Genomic DNA, 12,303 nt, shown 5'->3' on the forward strand with positions numbered 1-12,303 from the left:
TGGAGAAGAAAGGCAATTTAAGTGACTTTGAGTGTGGTTGTAGGTACCAGATGGGCTGGTTTGAATATTTTAGCAACTGTTGATCTAGTGGTATTTCCCTATATACAATAATCTATAGGGTTTACAGAGAATGGCCTGCTTTGATCTGATTGGAAGCAGTAGCATCATTTACAAGTGTTGTTGCTGACCATGAGTATCCCTTTATGATCAATGTGTATGCATCTTTTGATGGCTGCTTCTAGCAGGATAGTGTGTCATGTCACAAAGTTCAAATAATCTCAAATGAGTTTCTTGAACAAGTGAATAAGTTCACTGTACTGACCTCCAGATCTGAGTCCGATAGAGCATCTTGGGGATGTAGTGAAATGTGAGATACATATGATGGATGCTGTCCTATCAATATGGACCAAAATCTCTGTTTTCAGCACCTTGTCAATTTTGTGCCTCAAAAGAATTAAGGCAGTTTTGAAGGCAAACGGAGGTCTAAACCAGTACTAGCTCGATCTAGCTAATAAGTCCTGTGACCGTATTTACCAGTATAATCATATAGAGCTTCATATCCAACTCCAGATGTGATAGCAAATACTGGTAAGTGTTTCCACTTCCTACACTAAATGTTAACTATTCCCTTAGCTGTGGACTGAAGCAGTTTTCCTAAAACTCAGAGGGTCATTGTTGTATTTCTAAAGTGTTCTTCTATGTTACACAGATGGCATCGCGTAGCTATCAGTGTGGAGAAGAAGAGCGTTACCATCATTGTGGACTGTAAGAAAAAGGTGACAAGACCACTCGCCAGAAGTGACCATGCCATTATCAGCACAGAGGGCATCACAGTCTTTGGCACCCGAATCCTAGATGAAGAGGTCTTTGAGGTATGACGGCCATATTGAATATCTTCTCACCTAAAGTATTTTCTCTGTGTGGTTGGTGGTGTTTATGTTGTGAAATGATTTAAAAGACTGTTGTCAAATTTGGGACTATTTTTTAAAGAAATTTGTTTTACAGCAAGCTAGACGATAAGACAAGAGAAACTTATACCATGTGGTGTGTGAATAGCTGCAAGCCTGTTACAGTCATATTGTTGCTTTAATGCTTTCATAGGCTGGATCTGGGCAGAAGACTTGAGTACAGTTTTTTTTATAGAGTATGATCATTTTTATCGAGTTATGGGTGTACAAAGTTTGCAAAGATTCAGTGCTATACAGGTAAAAACCTGCTTACACATAATTCCAACAGGAATATCTTACATATGTGTAATGCAGACATTCACCAATAAATTGCATTCATTATGCCTTGAAACTATTACAGAAAACTAACCTAGATGCCAACAATTTCTCTTTTCTGTTTAAGCTTAATTGAACACACATTGTGAGTATTATTCTCAATGATTTCCATTTAACGCTGTGACAATTTTAGTTTGTAATACTTAGAGTCCAAAAGCTTTAAGGCCAGACATTTTATTGGCCTTTCATTGTGTGTGCATATATATAATAGGGAATTTTATTGGCCAGAACAACAATATTGGCTTTGTATACTTGGCAAGAGCCATAGGCAATGTTATTGTGAAGGCTACTCGCACAGTGTGCTACTCAGTGTGTTTTTTTTTTCTCTCAGCACTAATTTGATTTGAATATTTAACTACAAAGACATAAAGGGGTCTGTTCGATTTCGACTGCCTAAACTATATTGTGTTTTTTTATGAATTAATTGTGTCACAACTGATCAGTAACTGTGAGAAGCAGAATCAAAATTAAGAGGACAGTGATAAAATGGTTCTGGGAACTGGTAACTTTGTGCTCAGCAGAAGATGTGAAATAAATGATGGCATGAAATGCATTAGGCTTGCTTGAAGGCTAGCTGAATGTGAAATGCTTGCTAAGTTGGGCAGTCAGCAAAAAGTTTGCTTCAAGGTCAGAGATGCCTTTCCATAGTGAAACCACTTGAAATTGGGATGTTGCTTCTCTTCACTTATATTTTTTTACTATTTCGATTTATAGCTTTATTTTTATGCATATGTCATTAACTATAATGAAATAAATTAGTTTTAGGTCATAATGAATGAATGAATTCCAAAGTGATTTCTGGTTAATATAATTAAGGTGAATAAGATTAAAGGGGATAAAGTGAAAATTTACCACAGTCATTCTTTTCTGTTTTTAAGTCTGATTTAATAGTTCTCATTTGGCTTGTGTGAGTGTTCTTTGTTTCAAAATACAATAAACTAAATGATATTAAATTACAGAGCAATTTAGGATGCTCTCTTTGTAAAACCTAGAAAAAAGAAAATGATTCCTTGTGTTCCAAGACGTTTTTTATGATTTGCAAGGTGTTTTTAATCAGTGCATCACACAGTAAGCTCCAGCTAGAATTGTATCTTAAGCTGTAATTATTTCCACTTCAAGTGTAATAACATAAGACATGTTGATTTTAAAATTGCTACTTGTGGGCAAGCTGCACTGTTTTTGGAAAAAATTCTTACTGGCCACAAAGATGTTTGTTAGTATATTCCTATAGATAAAAGCGTGTTTGAAAGAATATGAAAGCCATGTGCTATGTTTAGAGTTTGCTCATTAAGTTATGCATTGGGATTCTTTGTAAATTTACAGCTGTTATAGGCATATCACAGAATACCTTGTAGGCTGTGGAAACTTTTAGAAGACTTTCTGGACTATTTCGATAAATGTATTGTGAAAATTTGAAACAGCTTTGCAATCAGCAGACCAGTTCTTTCATAGTCTTTTATATATAAAATGTATTCATGTTAAAAATTTGTGGAGGTACACCAAAAATGATGTTTTCACTCTAAAATGTTGAATTCATTTCAGTTGGATTTCTATCTGACTTGATTACATAGCTGGTGGAGAAGACATTGTGTTTTTTAAAAATGCTTTCAGTCTAAGAGGTGCCTGATAACATCCATGCCTGTATACTGAATACAGAGCTATGAGTCATTCAGCTTAGTTTAGCGTGAAGGCTGCGAGTAAGAGTTACGCCTGACTTGCTTTGAAGTTTTAAAGGATGCCTACCAAATCCTCTAAAGCTTCAGATATAGATACATTCATTAATTAACTTTCTCGAAGTTGCTCCACGTGTTTTAAATAGATAATTTGTTCATAAAGAAACAGAATGTAATTTGTTTCCATTTATTTAAAATTCTGCTAAGCTAGGGTGTCCACTATTGGGTCATACACTCACACTTAGTTTACCTGCAGCAAACCTTCAGATAAGTTAACAGATTTGATAATGTGCAATTCTAAGAAACAATCTTCTTAGACTGAACAGTCTTCTTCAATCTAAAATAGTAATTGTGGCTGTTGAGCAAAAAAAGCTTGTGTTTATGTGTAATTACACTGGTGATGCTTTCTCATTCCAGTTGCTGTGAGTAGGTTACCTTACTGCAGTAGATTGCATAAGCAGGTGTCAAAGCTGGAAGCGCACCGAAGAGTGAACGCTAGGGGAAAATATGATCAGTGTGTGCTTAGTCTTGGCTAGGACTGCACAGCTGTTTAAGAGATATGCTCACTGACCGGGTCTCCAAATGCCTTTTCCCCTCTTTCTTCTTTGAAATAAAAGCCACAAGATATTCAAAGTAAAATCATCTCCTCTTCTTGTTTTTACGCGAATCGACTTTTCAGACTTTAAAAGATTCTTTGTTTGTGCCAGATGTCTGTCTCTGTGTTTACATTTGTGTTGTTTTGTGCAAAAAAGTGTGAGCGTCCATGTGTGTATGTCGGAGAGAGAGAGGCGGAGAGAGGTGGAGATGGTTTGTTTATGTGTCTGTCATTGCTGCACAGGGACAGTGTTTCATTCCAAAACACTGTCCCTCAAGCAGGACAGTCCTTGGCAAGGGGATATAACAAGAGTCTGATGTGCTCTTAGCCTTAAAGTGAATCATTGTTTATGACTGGCTTGAGAGAAGTTGAGCGCTGTGACTGTTTCTCATCTGCCTCAGTCATTTTCACCCTCTGATATCTGTCACAAAATGTTTTGGTAAAGATTGTGTAATAGGAATGTTCATATTTAATGTCAGGGTTGATGAGAATGTCATGAGTCACTGCTTATGTTTTTTGATCACTGTGATTTGTAAATGAGAACATTTTTGTTCTGTAGCATTTTCCCTATAAATTAGCCCTAGTTATATATATAATTGGATATAGTTCAGTCCCACCATTTGTTACCTTTGTATTTTGAGCAAAGTAATAAAAAAGAACTGCCTGATAGAAAAGAGCAGATCAAGGAAAAAGTGACAGAGAAAGAAGTGAGGAAAGTGTGGGCAGACAGGCAAACAGATGGTTCAAATAGTTCAACAGTTTTGTGAGCTACTGGCAGGCAAAATGTTTTAATATTTGAAGGGTGCAAGACATTTGTATGCCCCCAGTGCTTGAAAAGAAACGTTATCCCTGCGCTGACCACAGTGGCTGCGTTTGATGAAATACTGGAAGAAATCTGGAGAGTATTATACACTTTTCCTCCTTTGTGCTACTTGGTTAATTGTTGTACTTGTACAGTTTTGAAATTCCATTTGTGTATTTGCTCTTTCAAGATGTATTCCATCCCCAGAGTTTGGAAAAATAGGCGTTGCAAATAATCAGTATGTCAAGCTTGTTCAGAGGTATGTGTGAGAAGTTAAGTAAAGAAAATACTCGAGTGAATTACTGTGAGAAAAAATAAAGTAATTATATGCAGTGTCTATTTAAAAAGCTTTTTTTAATGTAAAACACTAAAACATCTGCAATAACACCTATGAACGATGGACATGCTGCCCTCAGCGGTTTAGTGTCACAGATGGGTCATAGCAGCTGCTGTTTTATTGAAGTTTTATTTATTTTATTCTACAAAGTAATTCCAGTGAAAGGTTTTATTGGTTCAGTGAAATATTTGTAGCACCCCAAATGTTATGTTAAGTAAGGCTAGTTGTTAGCTTACATAGTGTTTTCATAACTATGTGTTCTCTGTGTATTAATTTTTCCTCCACAAGTCAAAACTACCTGGTACATGTCCACAGGCAGTAACATTAGTGTCATATTTACCTACTTAGTTGCTGTGTTAGAGGAAACTATGGATCATGTCTTAGCATGCTTACAAGGTCAAGTCTTTTTGTGTAAGTGATTGAGCATATGGTGGTAAATTCAGTTTTCTTGGGCAGTCATTCTCAATCCCAAAGACAAAGAAAAATAACCTGTCGTTATATTGACTAATCAGAACAGATACCAGACTACATCACACTACATTCACATCTTTATAGGACAGGTCTTTTTCTCTGGCAATAACTCATAAATTAAGTTGAATTAAGTCTATGTTTTAGGATTGCAGTTCATTCTAGTTTTCATATTTTGAAATACTTTAAATACAAACAGATTTCTCTTAGAAACTGTGGACATCCACCTTGAATTTAATGTCCTGCACAGCCTGACTCAATGTCATTTTATTTAACCAATGGCGGATATACACAGTCTGCAGGAACACAAATCAAGGCAATATTAATGATAAGAGTAAAAGTCTTCACAGTCTTAAAAATATATGTGAAATGAGAATGAATAATGTCGAAAAGGATGCACAATGAAATTAAATAAATAATGAATGTTGAGACTTATGGATGAAGAAATGTGTGCTCATTATCAAATATCATCACAGTCAACACCATACCTGTGTTAAAAACAACTTGCTTTATGAAAAAAGAGAAGATATTATACAAAAGAGTAACAGTTTAAAACTTCAAAGCAGGGTAAAACATTAACATAAACAATTTAAAAAAAAAAAACAAGATTTCTGAGGCAACGTAAAAGGGGCACACTGATTAAAAACATTTTAAATAATACAGCTAATATTACAACTAATTGATACAAACCCATACAATAAATCTGAGGTTTAAAAGGGACTGGAAAGAGGCCAATCTTAGCAGGACATAATTCAAGATGTATCTGTAGCACCAAACTTTATGGGGAAATATAGGTGGGTGTCATCTGCATAGCAAAGAAAATCAGTTTTAAGGGCTAACATTTCTAGGAAAAGTAATTATTTCATAACAAAAAAAATAAGGATGGGTTTTATAGATAAGAAACAAACCGTCCGCCTGCCTGTAATTTTCCATGTGCAGTTCTTTTTCCTTGTTATCAAGGGCGACTACTTGAAGCAGATGTTAGATTTCCCTGGTCATAGACCCAAGGACATCTAAGAGTGTCTGTCTGCTGTTTTATCACTCTTTGCTTAAAATCAAATGTGAAATGTGCACATTTAAGAAACAAAACAGCCCACATTTATTTTCCTTACTTTTGTGTAAATATTTAGTGAATTAAATGGTTTTCCTGTGCATTAAAGATAAATTGGCAGACCTTTTCTTTCATTAGTGGCTCATCCTTTTTTAGTTTTCTTAGTGTCTTTTTATGTCCTGCTCTTTGGTTAAAGTTTGCTGTGAAAGCAGGAGATGACAGTTAACATGTGTCGAGGCTGTTGTATTACACACACATGCACATTGTCCGCAGATCCATTAATTGATTTATTCTAGTGTGGCTTAGACAGATGATTCATCCCATTATGTCCATGCCAACTCTGAGGAGATCCACGCTGTTGCTGTGGATCATTCCTATAATTCTGAGGAAGAACTAAAAAATGCCAGAGAGCTGTTCAATGTAATACAGACACTAACATCAACAAATGCACCAAAATGAAGACAAGGAATAAATCCAGGGTGGAGTAGAGCAGGAGGAGGGCAAGGAATGAGAAGCTGATTGCGGAATTTGGGGGGTGACTGAATCACTGTCAGGCTTCATAAATGGGCCAAGTGTGTGTGGTCTTTTGAAAATCCCTGGGTGACATTTTTGGACTCCTGCATATTTTCTTGTTATAGTAAATATATTGTTGCCTTGTCCAGTGCCATTTATTTTCCTTGTGATTACACATACAAACTATGCTTAAGTGAAGGAACTGGGAAAGCATGAAATTGAAAAGTTACTGCCTACTCATAGCAGAAAGAGGAAACAGAAAGAAGTTCTGCTAAAATCAGTGTGTCTATGTTATTAACTGTTCTATCTTCTACCATTGAGTTTGGATACATTTGTAGTAAATTATAAAAAGAATAAGTGAGCAGCTAGAGCTCGAGTATTAGTTTATGGGGGGCTTTGTCATTGTAGCTTTTGTTGTTCCTTTCAGTCAGTGTTACAGCAGGTGCAGGTTAGGGGTGGGCGATATTAACGATATACGATAGAAACGATATAGATTTGGCCAACGATAGAGATTTTGACTATATCGCGCTATCGCGATAGCGCATGTTGATGATGTCATCAAGCTGCGCCTGTTTTAGTCGAAAGTATTGCAGCGGCTACAACCATTATCATCTGTAAATTATGTTCTCCTGACTGAAGTTTGGCCCGTGTATAGCATCCTGCTATGCGATTGCATTTGTCCCTGACAACCAGAATCCTTCATGTTAACTTTTATCGAGTGGAAAAAAAGTTGCCGTTCATCCTCCAGCTTCACTGTGCTAATGTTATGCTAACATAGCTGTGTCGCTAGCAATCACGTAGCACAACATTATATACCAGGTAGTCCAACTTCGGTAACCCTGCAAACGCCACTGCTGTTTAGTTTTCTGTCTTCATTTATGTTGGGAGTGGTAGCAGTGCTGTACGTTTGAATTAGTTTCAAAAATCTCTCATTCAGAACATGGTATGAAATGTTTAGGTATAAACTAGCGAGCTAACTTCCTGTTAACTTCTAACTCCGTTAAATTTAATAAATTCTGTTTTCATGGATGCATGGATGTTAAACTTAATTGTTACCCCCGATAAAGCAGCAACGCTGATGATTTTATTAAAGATGAAAGAATTTAGACTGTTTAACTCTCAGTGTTCGTTTGACTTTGGGACCTGAAGGGGACTGAGTTTTTGGACCCAGATTACTCCTCACTACGGCAGCCGTAATGCTCTGACATTCCATCAAGCAGTCCATCAGCAGGCTTACCAAAGTTGTACTAAAACATTTTTTTAACAGATTTCTACACGCCAAAATCGGTTCAAGGTCAGTGAGCACAACCAGAATTCATACATAAGGCACACTCTCAATTTTTGAGAAAATTAAAGGATTTTAAGTGTGCCTTATAGTGTAGAAAGTATGTTATACAGAAGAAAAGAATATATCGTGATATATATCGTTATCGCACATGCTTCAAATTATATCGTGATATGAATTTTAGGCCATATCGCCCAGCCCTAGTGCAGGTACACTCTTTCTTTCCTATTGCTTTACCAACATTTACCACCAATACCTTCTTTCTCTAGACAGGTTATCAGTCTTTACATGGAAAATCTATGTATGCATACACTAACGGAAAGATGGATTTTCAAATGAGTCATAGGCAAACATAATTATGATAATTGTAGAATTAATGGCACATATGCCATTAACATCCTTTCATTAAGCCATATGTCAAATTTATTTGCATATGTTAGTTGTTGTTTTGGTTGTTTAATAGACTGTTGAAATATACTGGTCACATATGATGGGAGCACAGGGCGGTTAGTCTCTAATGTGTTCCAGAGATCTAAACTTATACAGATGTTGTCTCTTGTAATTTAATGCAATGTGCATGTATGTGCTTCCTCTTTAGGGGCCACCCTGTTTGTGGCCTCACTTCACCTTCATGCAGCACTCAGGTTATGTTCCTTGTTTGTTTTTCTTAGTCCAGGTGGATTCTGAAAAAGTCAGCTGAGGTGCCCATATGGTAGATGGGTATAGATAGAATGCTTCATATCAGTAGTATAGCAGTTCCTGGTTTAGAAATTCCTTCGGAGACGATCATGGAAAAAGAGCCTTTGGCTGATGAAACAGTTGGGAGCGGGGATCTAATTTCCTTTTCCAAAAGCTCATGAAAAACAGACAGCCTTAGATAAGTACAGACCTTGGTTATTTATCTGCTGTGTAAGGGGACTTGCCGTCCCTCACGGCTGAGTTGGGGGGGAACTGTACAATAGCTCTTTTTAAAAGCTTACAGACTCCCCTAAAGCTTTGATTCATTCCATAAAGTTGCAGTTAATTAATAGTCAAGAGACTACTGCCTCTGGTACTGCACAACATCTGCCTTGTTGTTTTATTGTCACATTTTATTATCACTGTGCTGGTGTAAAGCTGAACAATCAAGCAAGAAGAAATAGGTGTATGCTACATGGGCGTTAACATTTGGTTTCTATTTGTAATTGTGGAAAAAAAAAGACAAGAGAAAGAAACATTAGTGGTGTCTGCAAAGAAGACTCTCTGAAAGATTTGACATTAAATTTGTTTTTTTTTCCTTTTTTTCAATAAGCTTTATGTGATTGACAGAAACAAATGATTGAAAGATAAGGGATTATTGATTGAAAGGTCCAAGATGTAATCCTGCAATGGGAAACATGTGAAAAGCAAAATCTTAAATGCAAACCCATGGAACATTACTTTATTTAAATTCTCTTCTGTACTGTTTAGAGACCTGGACAATACAGTTAAACTTAGTGGGCTGGATTCTGGATTAAATGAAGATAGATTAGACTACTGTGCTAGGGCTTTTTGTTTCCAGCTGCAGTTGGGAAGTGGTCTGTTCAGCTCTTTTTCATGCCCCTGACTAGCTTCTACTCAGCAGTGTCTGAGGCTTCCTGGTATTGGAGCTATTTGCCAAACCAAACTGGAAAAAAGCTACTTTCGCAGAAACTACACTGAACTAAATAGCACTAATGGCCAACTCATATAGTATTGTGAATTATTCAACAGAACGTTTATGTTGAGGGACACCCAGAATAAAACAAAAGTCTGGTAACTGAATTTGCAGCAGGGAAATGTGCATCCTAATTCGTGACTCTGTCGTCTTAAAACTTTGTTGACTTGTCTTCTTCTCCTCTATTTCCAGGGTGACATCCAGCAGCTGCTGATAGTGGCAGACCCCAGGGCAGCCTATGACTACTGTGAACACTACAGCCCCGACTGTGAAACCCCCAACCATCATGACACCCCACAGGCTCAGGAACCTGAGTATGAGGTCAGTACTGGGGTAGCTTTAGAAACAGAGGTCAGGTGGGAGCAATATCTCTTGCTTAACTGAAGCAAAAAAGAAAAAGAAAGCTGGGAGAGAGGAGGGGGAAGTAGGGAGGATTTTATAGAGAAGAGGCAGGCAGAGAGAAATATTTGTGGTAAGTGAAAGAATTAAGGAAACAGGAAGGGAGCAAATATGTTACTAGTAGCAGGAATTTAGAAACAGGGTTTTATTCTTTGATGTTTTTAATAAGAGAGTCAAAGATGAGTTAAAAGGACAGTAAAGGAGACTGGGATAAATGACATTTAAATTTGTAAAATGGGAAGAACTGAAAGGCTGGGTGTAAGGTGTAATTACATACCAGGGGTCTGTGCTTCCTCAGTGCAGTTTTGTATACTTGCCCTGGTTTAATGTAGCTCAGTTTCAGTCTCTGAGAAATAAACCAAAAAAATAAATAATAATTTCAGCAATTTGTGTGGAAACTTTTTACAAACAGTCCTCCATGAATAAGAACGTACGTGCGCGGGTTTCTGTGTCAACTCTAAATCTGTCATTTTCTCCACTTTGTGTTTTACTAGTGGAAACATGCTGACATATCAAAATACATGGTTTAGTTTGAAATGCAAGTTTTATTACCACTGGCTCCCAAATACCACTTGTTGTTTCTTTAGCCAGATTTCTTAATTGAAATACAGTGCTTTGTGTCAGGACTTCTTTTTTTTTTTTTCCATATTCATTTTTTTGTTATTTTGCTAGTTCAAGCCGTTCTGCCGGCTGACATTTTCCTTCAGTATTTCACTAAATAACTGATGAGCTCACACTGGAAACCTTTCTTTTTTCTCTGCCACAAAGTCTGAGCCCACTTTGGAGTGGCCCCGTGATTTATATCACTAACGAGTTCTGCAGGCTCTGCCCAAACTCCCAGGGAAATTTAAGCTATCCCTTCCCCAGCTAGACTTCCAGTACCTGGAAAAGTCAACTTTAGATTCTTGGTTTTTAAGAAAAAAAAATCAGGAGCTGGTTCTCTATTCAGAAATATTGGCTGTAGAGTGGGTATGGGTCTTGGAAAATGTTGCTTCATCATCAGGTTAGTTCTCAGCAGCAACACAAGGAGCTTGTCAATTCAAATAGACAGCAGGGAATGGTTTGGCTTTAAGAACCTTGTAAATCTGGTTTATTCATTGTTGGTTTCTGTACAGTTATAACAAGAATGTTCTTCCTTCATTCCAGATCAGTATTTAAAAAAAGTTATGTACTCATGCACAACTGAAAAACATTTCCTGAAAATGACAAATCACTGTTGAAAAGGATATTTTTGTGATCTTTTAGCCCAAACTGTTACATTTACCTTTGTTAGGTGAAATGATTTTGTCCTGAAGCAAGTGGTCATGAACCACATGTTACCAGCTTGGTTAAAGGAGCAAGCGGAGTGATGGAGAAGGAAGCTGGGGGGAGTGCTCTTTTTTATGAGCACCCCTTAGTATTTACGTCTTTCATCCATGCCTGTGGTGAAGGCCTTCAGCTCAGCCAAGCACTTCAACACCATAAATCTTTATAAATTATTTCTTCATTCTCTCTCTCTCTCTCTCTCTCTCTCTTTCTCTCCCTCCCTATTTCCATCTAACCCTGTCCCCTCTCTCTCTCTCTCTCTCTCTCTCAGTCATTTCAGTCAGTCTGGCCAGAACTTCTCTCTTCTGTGACCTCTCCCTCTCTGGGCCGCTGAACGGACGCCAGGCCAGCCTTGCAGCAGGCCGTGGCTCTTTTATTGTTTTTATGAGCTTAGCAGTTGTCCAGGGACTAATATTTATTCCTGCGCATAGAGTGTAGCATTAGGGGCTGGTCTGGTAACTTAATCTACCTTGCCTCTGTTTTGACAGTGTTAGGACAACTAAAAGTTTTCTTTTTTTTTTCTTTTAAAGGACTGCAGTGACTAATTTGCATAGCACTTTGTTGGTTATGGGCAGTATCACAATAAATGCCCATTAAATGGTGATTTTAAGTATTTAAACATATAATACACATCTGCTTTCTTTTGTCTAGGGTTAGATGAGAAGAAGCTAGAAGTAGATAGAAGTCTGCTGTTTTTACTGTAAATATGAAGTTAAAGCCAAAAGATGATGAGCATAATACATTTTAAAGATAATTTAGACCATATGATTTATTGATTTGTCTTAAGTCGGCCAAGATAAAATGTTTCCTTGTTCCTTTAGTGTTTCTCCTAAGCTAGGGCAATTTTCTCCAGGCTGCAGCTTGATATTTAATGACAAGCTTTAAGAGTGGCGCTCATCTGCTCCTCCACCTCATTT

At 37.2% G+C, this 12,303-nt stretch overlaps 1 protein-coding gene across 1 annotated transcript in view; it reads left to right on the forward strand.

Moving 5' to 3' along the window:
- LOC134616671 (collagen alpha-1(XI) chain-like) overlaps positions 1–12,303 on the forward strand; it is an 80,791-nt gene that overhangs the window by 11,445 nt on the left and 57,043 nt on the right. Inside the window, exons 4-5 of the mRNA XM_063461610.1 lie at positions 710–872; positions 9,875–10,003. Coding sequence (XP_063317680.1) covers positions 710–872; positions 9,875–10,003 — 292 coding nt within the window. The remainder of the gene's footprint in view (positions 1–709; positions 873–9,874; positions 10,004–12,303) is intronic.

Source organism: Pelmatolapia mariae, linkage group LG18, assembly GCF_036321145.2.
Source record: "Pelmatolapia mariae isolate MD_Pm_ZW linkage group LG18, Pm_UMD_F_2, whole genome shotgun sequence".
In the NCBI taxonomy this organism is placed as follows: Eukaryota; Metazoa; Chordata; class Actinopteri; order Cichliformes; family Cichlidae; genus Pelmatolapia; species Pelmatolapia mariae.